Source organism: Physella acuta, unplaced genomic scaffold (genome assembly GCF_028476545.2).
Source record: "Physella acuta isolate Inbredline_101_S28 unplaced genomic scaffold, ASM2847654v3 ptg000709l, whole genome shotgun sequence".
Classification (NCBI taxonomy): domain Eukaryota; kingdom Metazoa; phylum Mollusca; class Gastropoda; family Physidae; genus Physella; species Physella acuta.
In genome coordinates this window covers 421,833-443,860 of record NW_026732228.1, presented here as the reverse complement: position 1 = coordinate 443,860, position 22,028 = coordinate 421,833, and the positions used below count along the sequence as shown (strand labels likewise).

The 22,028-nt window shown below is 36.5% G+C and overlaps 2 protein-coding genes across 3 annotated transcripts in view; one reads left to right on the top strand and one right to left on the bottom strand.

Moving 5' to 3' along the window:
* The window catches only part of LOC131949654 (extracellular serine/threonine protein CG31145), a 40,810-nt gene extending 30,547 nt beyond the window's left edge, over window positions 1–10,263 (top strand). The window contains exons 1-10 of one of the 2 annotated variants that reach the window (XM_059311500.1): window positions 4,969–5,320; window positions 5,543–5,751; window positions 6,889–7,010; window positions 7,167–7,245; window positions 8,161–8,253; window positions 8,418–8,530; window positions 8,795–8,973; window positions 9,182–9,296; window positions 9,474–9,555; window positions 9,767–10,263. In XM_059311500.1, coding sequence (XP_059167483.1) covers window positions 5,180–5,320; window positions 5,543–5,751; window positions 6,889–7,010; window positions 7,167–7,245; window positions 8,161–8,253; window positions 8,418–8,530; window positions 8,795–8,973; window positions 9,182–9,296; window positions 9,474–9,555; window positions 9,767–10,055 — 1,422 coding nt within the window. In that variant the 5' untranslated portion in view covers window positions 4,969–5,179 and the 3' untranslated portion in view covers window positions 10,056–10,263. Of the gene's footprint in view, window positions 1–4,968; window positions 5,321–5,542; window positions 5,752–6,888; window positions 7,011–7,166; window positions 7,246–8,160; window positions 8,254–8,417; window positions 8,531–8,794; window positions 8,974–9,181; window positions 9,297–9,473; window positions 9,556–9,766 lie in introns of those variants that run through there. The other variant, XM_059311501.1, reaches the window with a different exon arrangement.
* A 1,774-nt stretch (window positions 10,264–12,037) lies between these two features.
* On the bottom strand, window positions 12,038–19,636 carry LOC131949672 (extracellular serine/threonine protein CG31145). The gene is made up of 10 exons (XM_059311529.1): window positions 19,319–19,636; window positions 18,593–18,801; window positions 18,329–18,450; window positions 17,975–18,053; window positions 16,808–16,900; window positions 15,585–15,697; window positions 14,764–14,942; window positions 13,359–13,473; window positions 13,177–13,258; window positions 12,038–12,937 (listed from the first exon to the last, which is right to left on the bottom strand). The coding sequence occupies exons 1-10, from the start codon at window positions 19,466–19,468 to the stop codon at window positions 12,649–12,651; spliced, it is 1,431 nt and encodes a 476-aa protein (XP_059167512.1). The 5' UTR covers window positions 19,469–19,636; the 3' UTR covers window positions 12,038–12,648.
* Between the last annotated feature and the right edge of the window lie 2,392 nt (window positions 19,637–22,028).

The following is a 22,028-nucleotide window of genomic DNA, read 5'->3' as shown; positions in this document are numbered from 1 at the left end:
TAATAATAAAATCAGTAATTGTTACAATTCACTGAAACGACCAACAGCCAGAGGAGTAGCGGGGAGGGGGGGAGGGCGGGGGGGGGGACATATGTCCCCGGGCGCCTACCTTAGAGGGCGCCAAACTGGGTTGTAAAAATAAATTGAAAGGTTGAGGGGGTGGAAATCGAATGTTTGAGGGGAGGGGGTGCAAATTGAAATCTTGATGGGAGGTGCAAATTAAAAGTTTGTCCCCGGGCGCCCGGAATTGTCGCTACGCCTCTGCTAACAGCAATTTTTCTTCTAGTTGTGATCCCAATTTTAAAAAATAAAAACAAAGCAAAGCGAAAATATTTTATAAAATTGAAATGTATTATTTAAGATGTGTATAGCAACGCTAAATCAGCATTTAGATGTTAAAAACATATTACCACACTAATCACGCAAGTGTCTGACTTTATCATCCAATCACATTATTCGAGCAGTTGACTACCTAAATTATCCAATCACATTAATCGAGAATGTGACTGACCAAGACATCCCATGTATATTCTAGCTAATAACTTCTGCTTCGTTGGACATTGTAAGGATTTTTGCACCCAAGGCCACGCAGTCTGTGGCAATCCATTTCTTCTCGAGGGTTCCTTATCGGCCTACCTCCCAAACAGGTCTTTGAAGAAAGCGTCGAACGGTTTCCATAATCCTTATGCTGGGTCCTATACTTACAAATCAAAAGTAAGTTCGACTTCCTTTTATTCTCTGTATCTTGAAGCTGAACAGTTTTGCATTTCGATTTTTCACTTTACAGCTATTTTAGCTTAAATCTCTGTGAATACATTCATCATGTTTAATGCTAATTAGTAAACCCATGTTAATATATGAGCTAGGGGGGTCTACCACAAATTACCGAAAGACACTTGCCCGAATGCCGTTTGCCCGAAGGCCGATTTCCCGAATGGACACTTGCCCGAATGCGACAAACGCCCGAATGGACACTTGCCCGAATGCGACAAATGCCCGAAACCCATTTTCCCGAAGGCCGTTTCCCCGAAAAATGTTAATGTTAGAAAATAAATAATATTACCCAAATAGACATTCTTAATCAATTCAAGTTTGAAATATTGATAATAAACACAATTCTAAGTGTCCATTCGGGAAATCGGCCTTCGGACAAACGGTATTCGGGGAAGTGTCTTTCGGGAAAACGTCCGGCTCCTGAGCTAGGGTTAGGGTTATTATAATATATCGCTCATTATTAAAGTCGTAATTAGGTTCGTATATGAGATTTGTCAATGAACAATTCACTTCAGGCTAAATGGGAGCTGCACGAAGATTTCTGTGAAACAAATGTGAAAACAAAAACTTTTTATCAAGGTCGAATACTACTTGATCTAATAGACGTCTCCATTTTTGACTTTTTACAAGGTAACATTCATCATAATGCTAATCGAAAATAGTTGACACTGTGTATCTTTATATAGATAACTACACGACGTTATTGTATGTGAGTCGTCATTTAGATTTTAAAACATTTTTATAAAAGCTTCTACACTTTTAGGCAACATGGATCGGCATACACTAGAGAGGTTTCAAATGTTTGAAAATGACACGTTCCTTTTACTTTACGACAACGGCCGAGGGTAAGATTAAATACAGGAGGTTTGCTTTTGCATAAAATTCGAATTTCAAATTGCTGTTTATTATTGTAAGATCAGTTAGTGAAATTTGAATACATGGTCTCTATTTTATTTTTATAACAACATTTAAACAATATGTTTTAGACTATTTATGCCTGTCTTTTACCGTCATTTGAATTTTCACTTATATTATCTTACAACCAGATTTGGCAAGAAAAAAATTGACTACATATCGTTACTTGCCCCAGTTCGTCAGTGTTGTTTGGTTCGGTTATCTACCCTTGCCAAGTTGGTTAAACTTTACACTGGACCAGACAGCCTCAGTCAACTACTTAGGACGTCATTAAGCTCCGACCCCTTAGCTCCGGTATTGGATGAGCTGTACCTAGACTCTGTTGACAGACGTGTTGGTCTAATACTCAGTGCTGTGTATGATTGTGTCAATAGGACGGGATCCTGGGATCAAGTCATTGTTGATGACGGCATTGTATAGTTCTTATAAATGTGTACAATTTTATAAACAAGTATACCGTATACAATCACTACTGCAAAACTTTAATTTTAAATTTCCATCTCGTAGCTTAAAATTAAAATACATTATTAGATGATGTGTGCTTTTCTCTATTGACATTTGGATAAGAATCAAGGATTTGGAAAATCTCACCTTTAAGTCACAGACAGACGATTTATAAATATACTCAAACTCTTTTTCCCTCCACCATGCCTACGAGCTGATATGACGTTCAATGATTTACAATCAGAATAGTATATATATATATATATATATATATATATATATATATATATATATATATATATATATATATATATATATATATATATATATACCGAAATAACATCACCAATACAATCACTTTTGCAGCTCTTCAATCTTTAACAAAAAACCATAATAAAACTATATGGTGATGGAGGAGGGGGAAAATGTTGTGTGAGAAAAACAAAATTTTTTAGCCGATTTCAAAAAGAAATTGCTAGCCTTCATTGATAAAACATTATTCATGTAATGCTTATATCATTGTCATACAGCCATTGCGACTGACTCGGGTATACTTTGTCTCTGGCTTGGCTATTGCAGCTTGATTCAAACTTTATTTTAACTAGTACCTCGAGTTTTTTTTTAATCTTTAGTTTAAACAGTCAACAGAAGTTTAATTTAGAGATCACAATATCAACATTATTTAGAGTGAGATAAACATATATCAAATAACTCTGTTATCTATACTTTTTTCTGTTTGTCTTAGATAGTAAAACGTCTGTGTTCCACAGCGTCATCAATTATATATATATATATATATATATATATATATATATATATATATATATATATATATATATATAACTAAATATATATGAAAAAGTAATCGTATCCACAAATCGGACAAAGTGCTGAGAGTACGTTAGTAGCAGCGATACGTAAGCTTGATAAATTTACAACGTATGTAAAGAGTTGAGTTCAAGAAAATATCTTCTTTTCGGGAAATTGACTTAATTTATTCGATGAACTTTCGCTATGGCTTATAGTAATATATCTTGCCCTCTTGATGCGCGGGGAACTTAATTGCTTTTAGTTGCGCGTATCACTACAAAGAGGACTTGATCTGTGTCAGAAAACTAATACGGAATCAGTTCAACCGGGTAACCATTGTAACATTGTCAGAATGTATCGCACTAGTTGACCTCACTGATGTTGACCGGAGATCAGATGTTATATCAGATGTTGACCACAGGTCAGATATTATCAAATTGTTGACCAGAAGTCACATATTATCACAAATTTTGACCAGATATTAGATATTATCACAAGGGTTGTCCTCAAATTCAGGTTAACTTCAAACATCTTTAAGTGATTATTACCAAACTAAGTTTTATGTATAATTTAATTTTATTAAAAAACCTTGTTAATCTTGACATAATAAATTTGCACAGTATAAAACAAACGGCAAAAATAAAGCTTTAGAGTGAGTTTTTATGTATAATTTGTTAAACCATTCGTAAACAGAGAACAACTGTATGGAATTACCCAAAAAGTATTCAATCGAGACGCAAACGCGTTAACCAATTCACACAAATATGAAATCTTTTAAGGGCATCAAACAAATAAATATTGAAATAGTAGGCTTCATTAAATAAATAAATTAAGTTTTTTTTTCTATTGATTTTATCATGTGACATGAAAATTTAGTTTCCCAATCATCTTTTTTTTCTAAAGGTCTGCGTGGTGGTGAATAGCCCCACTACTCTAAATTTCTAAATTTGAACTATTTGTAAACTGACCATTCTTCCACCCACAAAAGATGCCCATCTCTCTTATGGGATAGCTGTATTGTTCAGACAGCTTTTTCAATATTTAGCATTTAACTGAAGCTATAAATATTATATCTTAATAGTAAGTGGGTTTTTTTCAAAATGGTAAACGTTTTATTAGTTTTCTACACGATATTTATTAGTCTATTGTTCGTGCTATGAATTAAAATATATTTCCTTACTTGTTTCGTGCTTCGCTCTTTGAAATTACGATTCGAATCCACTAATCGTTAAAGCTATAATTATATCAACAGGAGTAAACTAAATCTTCAACAAAAAAAGTTTAGAAAGATTACAAGCACAATCGAACAAGTAATAAAACATTGGATGTGAGCTGTACCTAGAATAGAGCCGCATGTAGTGGATTTAGCTATACTTCAACATGAATACGAGGAGAGCTGGACATCACAGCTTACTTTTCTTTCTTGTTTTTTTAGACCAAGTATTAGATTAGGAGAAATAATACAGGAAATGCTCGGTACTTTTCAATTTTTTTAGAAATAAAACGAATGTTCTGACTTTAAATCCCCTGAACCCAAATCCCTACAACTTTCACATTATGAAATGCCTGAGATTTTTTTTTAAAACACGTAACTTAAATTTATTACAGTTTTTATAGCAGTTTTATTTCCGTAATATCTTGTTGGTTTAGCTTGTCACACAGTATTTTGTTGCTGACTGTTGTGTAGCCTGACTTATCTACTAACAAAATGATATTAGCTAGTCTAAAGATACAAAAATAATCTCGATGATAGCGACATATTTTGGTCTAGAGTTAACAAGCACCAGAGCAGATGGTTCGCACGATTAAATTGGTGAGCACGGGGCGGGGAGGGGGTGAATGTAATCGATGTATCCTTACGTCTGATTGGTTATTGCTTGTTCCGATGGGGTCACGTGGCTTCATACACGCGCGAGCATAATAAACCGTCGATGTAAAATTTTGAGTCAGTTTTATTTTATTTCAATTCATGTGCTTTCATATTTTTCATGTGAAATGAAAAAACAAAACGGTTTCGTGTTGGAAAAAAAGATAATGCCATTAATAGAATAAAATATTTTTTAAATTAAAAGTCTTTCATTATTTTAATTTTCGATATTTGAAGTATGCTACACATATTTTAATAATGGTTTATATTCTTCAATTCGACGTACTCCCTTTACAAAATAATAAAAATGCACGTGTGGTCTACCGATGTTTAAATTGAAAGCTTCAACGTAAAAATTTGACTTAAAAAATGATTCGAGTTCTCCGTCGATCCCAGTGGAAGATTGGAGTTTTTCTGTGTTGTGCCTTGGTGTGTATGTATCTCTACTGGTTCCCACAGTCCGTGCTAGACTTGAGCACCAGAGATGTAGCCATAGCTAAAGGCATTCAGGTAAGGTCGGCAATGGTAGTTGATTAACGCTTAAAACATTATTAATATTAGAAATTTTTAAATTTTGATTAACCTATTTTAATTACCTAGGCAATTTTAATTTATTATTTTTAAAATCATTATCCATTACGTAAAGATATTTAATTCTTGGTGAAACTATTTTTGGTAAGATCTTTGTCTGTGAATATTTCCAAAATTTTCGTGTCTTGATATTTTGATCAGATTCCGTTTCTCCACGACACTACCGGATGTAAAGCAAACCACAGCTTTGTCCAGGCTGACGAGATGGTCAAGAAATTTCGTGAGATTCACAAGCCTAAAAGATCCATTTATTATTTAGACGATGATGAACCTTACATGAAGCTCATCAAAAGGTTAAAACTGTTCAGAAAGAGAGGACTGTCTATTGGTCGATATTTTAATCTCACTGGGTAAGTTATGCTCTATTATACGTCGTTAGACTGTTATGTTTGTTCTCTCTATTCGGTGGTTAGACTTTTATGTTTGTTCTCTCTATTCGGTGGTTAGACTCTTGTTTGTTCTCTCTATTCGGTGGTTAGACTGTTATGTTTGTTCTCTCTATTCGGTGGTTAGACTGTTATGTTTGTTCTCTCTATTCGGTGGTTAGACTGTTATGTTTGTTCTCTCTATTCGATTGTTAGACTGTTATGTTTGTTCTCTCTATTCGGTGGTTAGACTGTTATGTTTGTTCTCTCTATTCGGTGGTTAGACTGTTATGTTTGTTCTCTCTATTCGGTGATTAGACTGTTATGTTTGTTCTCTCTATTCGGTGGTTAGACTGTTATGTTTGTTCTCTCTATTCGGTGGTTAGACTGACCCCAGAACCAGGACTATAGTAGAGATCAAGTTTCAATACAAACGTAATTAGTTTAGCCATGAGGTGTTAGATATCTCGCTCATCAGATTAACGTAAGCACATAAAGTGCAGCCGATTTAATCAAATAAATAACAAAGGAAACAAATGTTTGCGCAAGTTATTAAATTAATAGTATTTTACTTTTCAATTGCGCTGCAATTACTTTTCTATGGACTTTTAGATATTCTAATTAAAATGTAAATTGGTTAGAATTTTAACCCACTAAGTTTATAAGACTTCAGGGTAGTGTGTGTCGGTATTGAACGTAACTTTTTAACCAAAGGTTAATGTTTTGTGTGCAGATATCTGGGTGATATAAGTAACACTCCTCACAAAAAAAATAATGTTCTAAGCTGGATATTTACTCTTTTTCAGAATCTTATCCCATTTTTAACATGTCTTCGCAAAACCAACATCTTTTACTATTCTACTACAAATCTGGCTATTAAAAGTGAAACTAGTTTAAAATTCCATTGTGTTTCTCCCACGCCGATTTGAAAGATCAATGCACACATGTGAACCGGATCAAATCAAACGTGACACTATGACCTGTAGTTGACCTTTACTCTATTGTAATCCTCTTACCAACAGTTGTTATAACCCTTTGTTAGACGATTTAGATTAAGCTTTAGATTAGGTTATTAAAAGGTCAGACACGTGTAAACACGACAATATTTTTTTCACTCTTCAGCAACAGCAGCTGGCAGAGATTCCAAAGAAACATCAACCAGTATTACCTGTACGACCCTGACCAAGACAACATTGTCGCTGATTTGTTGAACGATTTAAGCAAAAGGACTATTGTTGCTACAAGTAATCCTTACTTTTAGAAATATTTCTTTTTGTTTTCATTTGCTTTAACGTTACTTTGTTATTTTCTTTTTTAAATAGATGTATTTCCTTTTATTGCTGATTTCATAAATGTTACATCACTGAAGTTATAAGTACGTAAATATACATGTTTTCTAGGGTGCAAAAGGTCAAGCACACACTTGGCACTTTTAATGACCTTTGACAATGGTGGTCAAGCAGTGTTCAAGGCCATTAGGTGAACTTGTTTATTATTTAAAGATTTGACGTATATTCGATCTCATGCCTAGTGTGTACTTAATGAAGTAAAATATATTTATATGCATGAGCTTCCGCCTATGTTTTATGATAAGCGAAGGTTGCTATAGTTACTTTTTAAGTTCAAAGATTATTTCGGAATTGAGTGTTTAAAACATGGGTAGCTATAGTTATAACAGTTTTAATCTGGTTAAAGTGGGTATTCAATGACTTAGCGTGTTTGGTGGTGATGTGAAAACGGACAAGACAGAGCTGAATTTAAAAAAACCTCATGAAGACGCGAGGTGTTGAGAAAGAGCGAAAAACAGGTTGTAATATGTTTTACATCATCACAATCAATATGGGATAGTGTTTCTATTTTTGCATTACTACAACCTCGCTAAAAAAATTACTCTTTAGTTTGGAACATTTAACCTTTTTAAAATGTCTTATCAGGTCGTAATTTCAGGTTATAATTCTACTTAAATGATTTTTACCCGTACTAATTTTTCAATAACTTAGACCATATTAAATTATTTTTTACTGTAATTAGTTGTAAGCATGTTACCTTCTACAACAGCCACTTACAATGTAAGCAGATTTAAGCATGACTGCCCACTTCACAATGTTTGTTAAACACTTTATTTACAGCTAATACAATAAAACTGTTTAAGAGACTGGCTTAAAACGTTTTACCTTCACCCCTCTACGACTGAAAAAGCAGCTTTTTAAATGATTGAAACCAAATTCAGAGATTAAAACAAGTGATTTATTAGTCGATTCTATATTGTTCCCGTTTCTGTTCAATAAATAAACACGTTGCATTAAGTTATAAAATATTATGCAATTTAACATTCTTGGTGATATGATATTTTCTGTAATACAAATCTGTGAACTTGTGATCCGTTTGTTTCAGATTGCCCAAGTACTCAGAATCCCCTCTCAACAGTTTTTACTTTAGCGACATAGAGCGTCCTACGGCTGAAATAGCCGCCTTTCATCTTGACATGTAAGTTACAAGATGTTACACAATTTACAATGCTCTACCTTTTAACAAATGTATGCACATTCTTTAAGTAAATAGTTCAACATGCAGGACAAGGCTTCGTTGTTTGGTTTCACTGTAATAAAGTCTCCATGTCAAGATAGGAAATTCTCTGTTCTATGTGACAGGCTATTGGCGTTTTATCGAGCGCCTCCTACAGTCGGCAGGGTGATCAATATTTCTAGTGATATCATCATGGTTGGTGATGAGGACATCAAGAGAACGGCACATTGGTCTCCAAGTAATCATTTTATTACAACTGATTGTAATACGTTGGTAGGGTAGAACTTAATGTTTTTAATTTTAAATACCTCAGTGATGACCCTGTGAAATGAAACTACTATCTCTTGATTTCGTTACAATAAATGTGCTTGCACGTGGTATTCTCTTTAATCTTCTTCTCGTCGGCTTGAATTAATTAAAATCTAATTATAAGTGTAATAATAACATGGAACAGACTACGTATTTCAATTAGCTACTGACGTGAGACAACCTCATGTTTCAGCTGACAACTTGTGTTTTGTGGGGAAGTGCAAGGATTACTGTGTGCAAGGCTACGCTGTGTGTGGCAGTCCATATCTTCTGGAAGGTTCACTTTCGGCATATCTCCCAAACAGGTCGCTAGATGACGCGATGCACCACTTCCACAGTCCTTATGCCGGTTCCTATAGCTACCGAAACAAAGTAAGTTACGTTTACCGTGATGTGGAAACTATGTTTTATTCATTACATTTTTGTCAATTATTTAACGAGCAAATAGCTTTTATAGCAGGTTCTATATTTGTACTGCTGTTTAAGAACTAGTGAAGCTTTGGTTAATTTCTCCCCCAATCTACTGAATGACTTTCTATACACATGTTAGAACTGAACCTTTATACATGTCGTGTTTCAGGCTAAGTGGGAGAATAACGACACGTACTGTGACCTTGAACTTAAGACAAAACCCTTCTACAATGGCAGGGCGTTGTTCGATCAGGTTGATATGGCCGTCTTTGACTTTTTGCAAGGTAAATCATCCTTTTCTAGGTGTAAAACTTAATTTTTTGCAAATTTACCAACACTACCCTCGGCTAAACTGTATGAGCATTGCTGGTATAGCATGTTGGCCGCTACGTCAAGTTTATTTTTTAGCTTATAAATAAACGGTAGGTAGGAGACTAAGTCATTGATGTTTAATTTTACAGGCAACATGGATCGTCATTCATTTGAGACATTCAAGATGTTTGGAAATGACACTTTCTTTTTACACTATGATAACGGTAGAGGGTATGTCCAATTTATGTTTAGCAATAAAGTAAATTAAAATAATTGCCAGCATTCGTGATGTTTTCGTTTTTTATTATTTCATATTTTTTTTGTCGTCTGGTTATATTTGCTTAAAATGATATACTGATCAATTAGTTTAAACTATTGTGTGCATGTATCTGCCTCGATTGGGTGATTATTAAAATAATATTATGAATTTTTTTTTCAACAGATTCGGCAAAAAAAAGTTGGACTATGTGTCACTTCTAGCTCCTGTTCGTCAATGTTGTAAAGTTCGGTTATCTACCCTTGCCAAGTTGGTTAAACTTTACACTGGACCAGACAGCCTCAGTCAACTACTTAGGACGTCATTAAGCTCCGACCCCTTAGCTCCGGTATTGGATGAGCTGTACCTAGACTCTGTTGACAGACGTGTTGGTCTAGTACTTAGTGCTGTGTATGATTGTGTCAATAGGACGGGATCCTGGGATCAAGTCATTGTTAACGATGGCGTTGTTTAACTTAAGTGATGTTACATTGTTAATAAACTTAATAATGTTTTATTTACAGCACATTTATGTTTGTATCATCATAAAAGTTAAAATAAGATGTAAATATAAATTATACTATTGTGTACATAGTTCTAAATAAATTAGAAGTTAAAGCTATTCCGTAGCTTAGCGATGTTTTGTTATGCACATAGAAATAACAATAAACTATTTAAATAAATGTTTTATTTTTCTTTGTAGTCGCAAATAAATGACGTCACACACTAACAGTAGAGTCGAATTTTTACCACTATATGTGACAAAAGAAAGTTCACAAATACGACGGCGTAATCTCTTAAAAAAAATTGTACCCTTATTACTAACAAGTTATATTTTTTTTACATTTTTCACAATTGTTTTATCCATTTTTAAAATTTGTATTTTTTACATTTTAAAAATAAGTGAGTCAACCTGTTGTTTCTCTAAGCCCAATAATCCAGTCGACTAGATCCTAGATTACACGACCATGGATCTGCTTAGTTTGACTAGATCCTTAGATTACACGATCATGGGTCTGATTAGCTTGTCGAAATCCGATTATATACCCTTTACACTCTGCCACACTGATCGGACTACTTGGCCTCGATAATAACAGAACATCAGTTTAACACTTTAGAATGACTTGTTGGGATAGTCACCAGCACAGTTTACGATTGTGTCGTTTTGACAGGATCCTGGGATCAAGTCATTGCTGTTGAAGGACTGGTATATATGATGTAGATGAAAACAGTGGCGTAGCTACCGTAAAGCTAGAGTAAGCAAGGCATAGGGGCCCAAGGAACACAGGGGCCCTTTTGTCTCCTCTGTCACAGATTTGGTTGTAAATAAGTTTACAAAAAAACAATTTTCAATACTTTGGCCATGAAATTTTATTTTTCTGTCCGTTACTTATATTTGCAGTAAAATAACATTTCTAATCATGTTCTTTTGTTGGTGGTTTTTAATGACGAATCGAATTCGCTAACCATTCAAAGTTTAGTTATGCAAAGATGAAAAGAAGGAAAAAAAACTTTTTATAAAGTCTCTGTTTGAAACGCTTTAAAATTGTAAAACTATATATCATAGAGGAAGTTCTTTCCAAATGGGATTTTTCAATAGGACTGGAAATCTATGAACAGCGTGTGTGCAGGCATCTAAGTGGAAACTGACCGTACTTAAGCTAATTAATACCTGTAATTGATCACTTACGTAATTTTTTTTTTCTCTAATCAATTATTTATTACTAGAGGGGATTAGAGTACAATTCACTGAAAGTAGAAAGATTACAAGCAAAGTCCAGCAATTTTTTTAAAAATTTCTATGCGAGCAATGTTTGGATCCGGGGTGCATGTTGTGGATTATGAGAAAAAATTGTATGCTAATCTAAGGTTAGCTTGACATCAGCGGTTGTTGGTTTTTTTTTTCATTCTAGCATTTAGCCCTGGTTGTTAGTAAATAAATAAGTCTAGAAATGGATTATTCTAGTGCATGGATTGTTATAGTGTCAAATGTACAGCCTTCCCCACCACGCCATTTAGATTGTTTTTAGTTTTCCCCACCCCAATGGCTGGTGTTAACGTTCAAACGTGTGTGTGCCCAGACAATTTACGTTTATAGTTGGCTGCTTGTCCCACTAAGGTCACGTGGCTTTAAACATGCCCGAGTATAGAAAGCAGCGTAGACGATGTTACCTTTTCAGTCAGAATTATCATTTTTAAACGGTTGTACTTTTGATGTTTAAAAAACAGTTGCGTGCTCATAGATAGATAATTTCATTCATCGAACAACCTTTAATTACATACACACTTGCTTTTTTACTGTTTTAATAAAATTCGTTTGGAATTTTTAATAGCTTTATTTTCATTTTTAAGTAACTAAAACAATATGGAATCACAAAACAATTTGAAGAATCATGTGTATTTATCAATGTTTGATTAAGCATTGATCAATTAAACAATTTTTAAATGTGTGTTAAATATTTTTTTCATTTAATTTTGTTTAAATTATAAATACTAATGTTAAAAACTGTAATTACTTTTTTATGGAAACTACAAAAATTTAGGCCTAGTTTATAATAAATATAAAGTAGAAAATATAATGTATAAGGCATACATATAAGGCACACATCATTAAATTTATTTCAGCTGATTAGCGGAGAAGATTTTTATTTTCTTACATTTATTTTAGTTAATTTTCTAAACAGTGGACCCTTCATTTTCTAGTCGATTGCTGACGTCACTGGTTCACACTTAATTTCTCTTTTGAAAATTTATCTGATAAAAAAAACGTTTTTTGAAAATAAAAATAAAAACTAATATTAAAATAGAATTACTTGAATTTTGATTTTTTTTCCAAATGACATCTTATAGTATTTATAGTTTAAAAGTATAAATACTATCAATAATACTTATTTCACACAAAAGCAAATTAAAAACAAAAAAGAGCAAAATTATTCTAAACATCCAAAATGTAATTTATTTCAACACAAAAATGATTCATTTTATATTTTATGTTGACGATGTATTCAAAATCATATTGTAACATATATATGTTCATGCACCTTCTATTTAAGTATAAGAAAGTTTTCTCATCGAACACCATCATCAACAATAACTTCATCCCAGGACCCCGTCCTATTGACACAATCATACACTGTGCTGATGACTAGACCAACACGTCTGTCTAAGGCGTCAAGGTGAGGTTCTGTTAATATCGGAGCTAAGGGGTCGGAGCTTAATGACGTCCTAAGTAGTTGACTGAGGCTGTCTGGTCCATTGTAAAGTTTAAACAACTTGGCAAGGGTAGATAACCGAATTTTACAACACTGACGTACAGGGGCCAGACATGGTAGACAGTCGTATTTCGCTTTACCGAACCTAAACAAATAAACATACATAAAAAGTGTGAAGTAGATAGAAGAAAAAAGTGAGAAATTATGTAGCAGCTTGCATGTTGGGACAGTTAATCAATAGATCAGCCTAGTTAGGTAATGAGTAATAATTTAATCGTGCTTTGGGTAGCTACAGCAACGTTTTAAGAGATATGCTTAAATTTATGATACTATGTAGGAATTGATTATTCTAATATTCTTCAAAATGTGAACACATTTTCTCACCCTCTGCCGTTATCGTATTGAAGAATAAACGTGTCGTCGCCAAACATGTCGAACTTTTCAAAATGGTGTCTGTCCATGTTGCCTACAGTTTTTGAAACATTTCAATGTAAGTACATTTTAAAAGCACATTTTAGTAGTTACATGGCACATTTCAGCTAACTGATCATCCAATAGAAAGTTACCGGTCAGAAAGTCAAGGACAGCCATGTCGATGATGTCCAGCAGTAGCCTCCCCTGGAACTTGGTGTCCGGTTTCACGACCGTTTCACAGAACGATTCATCTGTTTCCCACGTGTTCTACAACATATAACAATATATTACATTCAACATACAACAGGACAATGGTTTTAGAACATATAACATACAAGAGGATAATGGTTCTACAACGTATGAGAAGAACAATAAACTATATTTGCTAAAAAGAATTCGCCGTCTCTTTCCAAATGACAACTCCTTTACAAATCGCAAACTTTTACTGAATGAATCCGTCTTTCCTTCTTTTAAATTGTAAATGTCTATCTAAAGTACTAAGCATAGCCAACAAATTATTTTCATTAATAAACTATTCTAGACTTGAGCTACTTAATCTCTAGAGTTGTGTTAAATTAGATTACATTTAGATAAATGAGACACAACGATAAGGCCATCTTTTAAATATGTAGTCCTGGATAGATTTACTCAGAAGAGTTTCACATCAAGCTTGCAGAATCGAGTGTGCAGATACTAGAGGGTAGAACAGATACGTACCTGTGTGTAGAGCACACACAGGTGAGTGGTGCTATATAACAGTGAGTCGAGTAGGTACATACCTGTGGATGGAGCAGGTACCTACCTGTAGATGGAGCATGTACATAACTTTGGTTGGAGCAGGTACATACCTGTGACTGGAGCAGGTACATACCTGTAGATGGAGCAGGTACATACCTGTAGATGGAGCAGGTACATACCTGTAGATGGAGCAGGTACATACCTGTGAATGGGGCAGGTACATACCTGTAGATGGAGCAGGTACATACCTGTAGATGGAGCAGGTACATACCTGTGAATGGGGCAGGTACATACCTGTAGATGGAGCAGGTACATACCTGTAGAGTAAGTACATACCTGTGGATGGAGCAGGTACCTACCTGTAGATGGAGCATGTACATAACTTTGGTTGGAGCAGGTACATACCTGTAGATGGAGCAGGTACATACCTGTGACTGGAGCAGGTACATACCTGTAGATGGAGCAGGTACATACCTGTAGATGGAGCAGGTACATACCTGTAGATGGAGCAGGTACATACCTGTAGATGGAGCAGGTACATACCTGTAGATGGAGCAGGTACATACCTGTAGATGGAGCAGGTACATACCTGTAGATGGAGCAGGTACATACCTGTAGATGGAGCAGGTACATACCTGTGAATGGGGCAGGTACATACCTGTAGATGGAGCAGGTACATACCTGTAGATGGAGCAGGTACATACCTGTGAATGGGGCAGGTACATACCTGTAGATGGAGCAGGTACATACCTGTAGATGGAGCACGTACATACCTGTAGATGGAGCACGTTGATACCTGTGGATGGAGTAGCTACATACCGGTGAGTTCGGAGAATACAGCCTCGTCCAAGGATTCCCCACGTTATTGCTCGTCCCATTCAGTTTCCTATGTGGCAGGTATGCCATGACCGCGCCTTCGATAAGGTGCGGACTCCCGCACAACGCGTTGCCATGGAAACAGTAGTCTTGACACTTTCCAATAAAACAAAAATTTCCAGCTATATGAAAAGATTTAAACACAAATCAGTGGCGTTTGTTTGATTTAACCAAGTTAATGGTGCTTGTTTGATTTGACAGAAGCAAATCCAGTTGCGGTACAACTGACAAACACAAAAATACCTCACAACCCCCCCCCCCCGACACATACACACACACACAAACGCCTAAGCACAGGGTTTTTTTCTTGCAGGTCATGTGACACTATCTAAAATAAAAAATAAATTGTTGTATTGTTTATATTGACGTTATGTTATACTTTATTGATGTTTCCTTGCAGGGGAGTGTTATGATACTCAGGTACGGGAATCAAGCATTTTTTATCAAACCACAAAGATAATAACATAACTCCAACTACAATCATACTTAACACATTTTCAACAAATACTGTCCAGAGATACTTAGTTGTTTTGGAAAATATTTTTACAAGTAAGTAGATTAGCTATGAACCAGATCCCCAACACAATGCTCATTAATTTTATTTCTTCCATTTCTCTACAAATATGCTTATTTTATGGCATTACTGTAATAGATAAAATACGTTTTACACCCCGTTGCATAACTATAAAATTGATACTATGTTCAAAATGAGTTTACTATTGAATGTAAAATGTAGCAGTAGGAAATGGCTTGAAGCGTTTTACCCGGCGATCTGTGGGCAGTCTTTTGAATGTGCTGGTCTCCCACTTGTACAATGTCTCGCGTGATGTTGACCACTCGTCCCACAGTAGGGGGCACGCGGTTGTAGGCCAGTAGTCTGGGAAACAAGTTTATCATAAAATTTATATCAGTAGGGGGCACGCGTTTGTAGGCCAGTAGTCTGGGAAACAAGTTTATCATAAAATTTATATCAGTAGGGGGCACGCGTTTGTAGGCCAGTAGTCTGGGAAACAAGTTTATCATAAAATTTATATCAGTAGGGGGCACGGGTTTGTATGCCAGTAGTCTGAGAAATAAGTTTATCATAAAATTTATATCAGTTGGGGGCACGCAGTTGTATGCCAGTAGTCTGGGAAATTAGTTTATCATAAAATTTATGTCAGTAGGGGGCACGCGTTTGTAGGCCAGTAGTCTGGGAAACAAGTTTATCATAAAATTTATATCAGTAGGGGGCACGCGTTTGTAGGCCAGTAGTCTGGGAAACAAGTTAAATTATTGTTCACGTGTCCAGGATCAATGAAATGTAGTCTGGTGTTATAAATAGAAAGATTGTCATTAAACTAAATAATACTTAGCAAAGCTAAAGCACATAACACACCGGTTAGTGTACAACTGTGTTCAGGTTTAACGTTAAGTTTAGCTTCCGCGTTGACGATCCATATTTTAAACATTAAAGCGGTTAGTCGTAAATTACTCTGGTTATTTTTGTAATCCTGGGCGATTTTCGCAGTATGTGAATGTTTGCTAATCAATGGAACCTTTAATTTTACTGGGTTGTTGAACATAATTCTAATCCTCGTTTCTTAAAACTAAAATGCTAATTATTGAACAGCTGGGCAGTGTTTTTGTAAACCTACACTACTGAGTCGTGTTAGCCTAAGCCTTGTATTCAATTATATATTGTGAAAGTGGTTTTATCCGTGCCGTGTAAAATCTTGTGTAACGTCTTATAGTTGTTGTTTTCTCGGTCGTTGTTTGTTGTCATCAAACATATTTTTAATGTCGTTACTGTTTTTCCCTTTTATGGAATAACGTTTTCCCTTTTTATGGACTATCGTTTTTCCTTTTTATGGAACAAGAATTACGATAAATTTAATTTGGTTCTGGATTTTTTAAAAAAACTTACTTAACTAGGTTACACGTTGCATTTGATACATGTAAACTATATAGTAAAACTATGAACATATACCTGTAAAAATTGACTTACTTGTCCAGATGGAAAGCTGCTATTTCTGCTGTATGACGCTCTATGTCGCTGAAGAAAAAATGATCAGGCTTGGTTTCATAGTCCCTGGGATTCCTGCAATGTAGAAAAGTGTCTGATGGAATAAATGTAACAGGCACGGTGTGAATGACTGACTGCCAATCTTCCACTTCCTGGAGTGTCTAGTGGAATATTTAGTACAGCTGAAGTAGAGTGAAACCGTGCTCGATGTTTTGATATAACTAGAGATTTTTATGTTCTCAAATTTTTATAGCTGTAGTGTATTGATCTCTTTTCTATACATACCCTTAATCGTTTGATTATGCTTACATGCATTTATTATGTTCGAGATTTTCGAGTGATTGTACAAGCACTGCATCACACATTTAATATCTTATCATGAAGTTCTTCCAAGCTAGCTCAGTTTACCCCAAAAATACGTGAATGTATCTGGTCCTAAAAAAACCTACAATATTTTAACTGCTTAATCAGTTTCGTTGCTATTACAAAAGGAATGACCAAGGTTTAGAGCAATCAGCATAAAATCCAGATAAAGTTGCTGTAAATTATTGCAGTCTTAAGATTACAGATATGTTTGTTTACACTTCCGCGGTGCAACGAATGGCTTTGATATATTACTAGGCTGGTGGACCTGAGAAAATATTTACTCTTTAAAATGAATTCATTTGCTTTCTGGATTATTTTCGCTTTTGAAGTATTTAGTACAACAGGTCAGACGGTGAGCTAAAGCTTACAGTTGGTGCTGGATGTGATAGATAATGTATTTTAAACCCTTGGGTTACGTTAGTGTGTCATACAAACAATTCATTGTGGTTAGATTAGGACCATTGAATACTACAGTGGTTATTACATTAGGTGAGTTCAGTGGTCATTACATTAGTTCAGTTCAGTGGTCATTACTTTAGGTCAGTTCGGTGGTCATTATATTCGGTAAATTCAGTGGTCATTATATCTGGTCAGTTCAGGAGTCATTAGACCCGGGTTATGGGGAGGATAATTACTTTAAGCCTGTTGACTTAAACGTTCTGCTACTTTTATATGTTGATGAGCTTTTAGTGAAATGTTTACATAGCCAGCTCACAAGAACGGATGACTTCCTTCTCCGTCCCCACCCCTGGCTAGGGTACACTTAATAACTTCCTTACCTACCTCATGGGCTTAAAAACACCTTGACCCCCATCGTCGAAGGTGAAGATCAAAACCAGCTGGGAGCTCAGAGGATTGCATTCTGTTGACAGGAATAGAAAAACATGATATGACATGTTGTACTGACAAGTTATACGTAGAATGTCGTACTGTGTACAGAGTATGGGAGCTGCGTACATTGTAAATTAGTGAAAATTGTAGGGACAAGTTGTATGACTGTTACTTCTCTGACAGATGAGGCTGTCAAGGACAACCCACTGATAGACCCTGTAGGATAGACCAGGATAACCCACAGATAGCCCCTCTAGGATAGACCAGGATAACCCACTGGTTGTGAGGCTAAAGTTACTGTATGACCTGCGTGAGTTATCGTCCTTTTGTTCAGGTACTGCAGCAGGTCTGTGAGGGTGGTGCCATCTTCAGGGTCGTACAGGAAGTGCTGGTTGATGTTTCTCTGGAACCGTTGCCAGGGGGCGCTCCTACACAAAGAATGTTTGAAGTGAGGTGGTCCAGGTAACTCACATACAGGAAGTTAAAATATCAGGTGGGTCTAGTTAATTCACAGACAGGAAGTTTAAATATCAGGTGGGTCTAGGTAACTCATTCCCTTCTCCAACATACCCCTCAATAGTAAAATATTTGCTAATTGTATCTCCTTTTATCCGTCCTACTCTCAGCCGCTTAATGAACGTGTCGTATGTGACGTCATCATCCAGATGGTACGGGCTGTCGTCTGGTCCGTGCTTTTGACGAAATATGCTAATTAGCAGGTCAGCTGACTCCCGGCTGTGGTTTGCCTTACAACCTCTACCCAGCCCGAAAATTTGACTCTGTTTAAAGCAAAGAGTTTACAAGTTTAGAAACATTCGAGTTAAGTTTCTATTTTTGTTGGTATCAAAAACGAAAACCTTTAACAACTTAAAACAATGTTTCCTGTGAATAAATGAATGCGCTTAAATTAATCAATACTTTGAAGGAAACGAACAATGCAACTCATAGCGTGTGTAGGGAAGGGAGACGACAATGCTTCAGCTCCAAAACATGAAGGGATACGAGCTAAACCTAGATAGAGCGAGATTCCTGAGAATCGAAGCTAAGTTTTCTCCTCATTTTGTGTACATCGTGTCGCTATCGATGTATTTCACTTCTCATCCTACTTTTGTCACAGTATTTAATTAATTGAAATAATATCGGTATTTACATTGCTGAAGAGAGTTAGTATGTAAATAAAATCTTCCAACTCACGTGCAAGTACCATAACGTGCAAATATCTAAGAAATCGCGTGCACGTATGTACAAATAACGCTCACGTATGTACCACTCGCGTGCACATATCTAACAACTCACCTGCAGCTTCTGCACGTACGAGTCACTCACCACCTGAAAGTAGCTGAGGCCACCACGTGACAGGTAGAGCGGTACAAGGGTGAGCAGACACAGACATATCACCACCATTCTACACCGCTTTAAGGCTCGTATCATTTGGATGGCTCGCATCACTGGATGGCTCGCGTCACTTGATTACTTGTAAATCAAACAACTGCTTGATGGTATTTTAACCAAGTAAAGATATCTTATTGTCCAACAAATGTTCAGCACATAAATCCAGCCAATTGCTCAGCAAACGAGGTGAAATATTTTGCGTTAAAGTCAAACACGCGTAGGCCAAAACTAATCATCCGCCTGTTGCTTTACAATGCTAATGCTAGAATTCTCACCTGTAGGTCACACACAGCTAAGCCTTCGATTGACCAGTGAGCTGAACTAATCCGCGTTGTTTACATAAGTACAGGGGCGGTGGCTATTGGAAATTAAATAAACTGCGATGTAGAAAAATATATCCTTCGATTCGATAAAAGACATTAGTGGTGTAGGTGTGGTGCACTTGAGGCTACTGCTGCACTACAGGCTACTGGTGCACTAGAAACTACTGATGCACTAGAAACTACTGATGCACTAGAAACTACTGGTGCATTACATGCTACTGGTGCACTACAGGCAGCAACCGCTGTCTAAAGTCTAAGTCTGTACAATTTAAAGATCCAAGATGTACTTAAGTATTTTTCTGCAAAGACTTGTTAGAGACAGACTCAGTGATCTAGTGTCATGACAGTCTCCGAAAGCCTGTCACTATATGACAGTCTTAGCCAGCCTCTCACTAGATCAGGTCAGTCTTAGTCAGCCTCTCACTAGATCATGACAGTTTTAGTCAGCCTCTCACTAGATCAGGTCAGTCTTAGTCAGCCTCTCGCTAGATCATGACGGTCTTAGCCAGCCTCTCACTAGATCAGGTCAGTCTTAGTCAGCCTCTCACTAGATCATGACAGTTTTAGTCAGCCTCTCACTAGATCAGGTCAGTCTTAGTCAGCCTCTCGCTAGATCATGACAGTCTTAGTCAGCCTCTCACTAGATCATGACAGTCTTAGTCAGCCTCTCGCTAGATCATGACAGTCTTAGCCAGCCTCTCACTAGATCATGACAGTTTTAGTCAGCCTCTCACTAGATCATGACAGTTTTAGTCAGCCTCTCACTAGATCATGACAGTTTTAGTCAGCCTCTCACTAGATCAGGTCAGTCTTAGTCAGCCTCTCACTAGATCAAGACAGTCTTAGCCAGCCTCTCACTAGATCAGGACAGTCTTAGTCAGCCTCTCACTAGATCAGGACAGTCTTAGTCAGCCTCTCGCTAGATCATGACAGTCTTAGCCAGCCTCTCACTAGATCAGGTCAGTCTTAGTCAGCCTCTCACTAGATCATGACAGTCTTAAACAGCCTCTCACTAGATGAAGACTGCATCTCGCTGAGTCTCACTTCAGGAGAAAAAAACAGACCAAGAACACACCCTGGACAGATTCAAAACAGAATCTGATATTCTCTTATGGACCCAAACAGACCCAAGTACACACCCAAGACAGAGTAAAAATGAGCATTGCAGACCTTCGCATAATTTTTATATGTTCATTTTTAAATTGTCACAAACCTTACCTGCAATGGTCATCGATGTAAATATTACTATTCTGACCATACACACAGACAGATTTCGTTAAATTCTGGTGGGTAAAATAATAATCCTTGCAATATTTAATGCAAGCCAAACAAAGAAAAAACGAAAACGATTTAGCGTGAGGATGAAAAGCCAGAATAAATGTATGTAAGGAAATCAATACAAATCATGTAGGCGAAAGCTACAGCTGTGGCCCTTGCGAAAATTCAATGCAACTTTTTACACCAATATAAATTATCAGATTTATTCTACTTCACGTGATCATTCTATTTTTTTACCAATCTATTGTTGTGATACTTTGGGAAATTGTTGAGAACACTGACGGGACGGTTTCTGGGATTTAAACATTAGGAATGGCGTCATCGAGGTGGGAGCGTGAAGTTGCTCGCCCTAGGGTCAGCTCTCGTATACCAAAGCACTTGGGTTACGTTGGGCGTCACGCACATGGTGGGGGTCTGGGGTACTACTCGAATCAATGGACCAACTGCATCTGGGGTGTCGTCCTGCGCCCCGAAAGTTTTGTGTCAAAGTTATACCATGGGCGAGCGCCATGGCACATACACTTGTATTAAAGAACGCTATACAGTACGCATACTGTGTGCTATGACGTGTGTAATATAAGTATGAGAATAGTTGAGTGCGAGTGAATGTGGGTGCAAATAAATGAGGAATATATAGACTTATGATGTAAAAGATAGAGACGTTTTAGAAACTGGGTTGCTGTGGGATGAGCTTTGGTTTGCTTTGTCTGGGTGTTTGTTCAGAAAGGGAGGCTAGATCTGTGATCCTCATCTACGAGGTGAGAAAAGTCTGACACAAGAAAGAACAATTTACTTGTGTAACTCAACCATACGTGAATGTATGAATAAACTTTCAGCAAAATGCATGCGTCCTGTTAAGTGGTTGGTGTACCTTCACAACGCGGGGCTGCCAACCCTCATTATTAACACTGTGGCCTAAACACTGTGATGATTACAGCTGTGATGAAAGGCACACGGCACCCCTGCGGCGACGTTGAGAGGTGATCTACCTCACTCATGTGGGTGGTGATCGA

Coding starts and splice junctions, on each gene's coding strand:
- LOC131949672 (XM_059311529.1), bottom strand. CDS start 19,468: ATGCGAGCCATCCAAATGATACGAGCCTTAAAGCGGTGTAGAATGGTG. Junction 18,054..18,328: donor AAGGACGATAACTCACGCAG/GTCATACAGTAA, acceptor TCCTGTCAACAG/AATGCAATCCTCTGAGCTCC. Junction 14,943..15,584: donor GACTGCCCACAGATCGCCGG/GTAAAACGCTTC, acceptor CTTTTCATATAG/CTGGAAATTTTTGTTTTATT.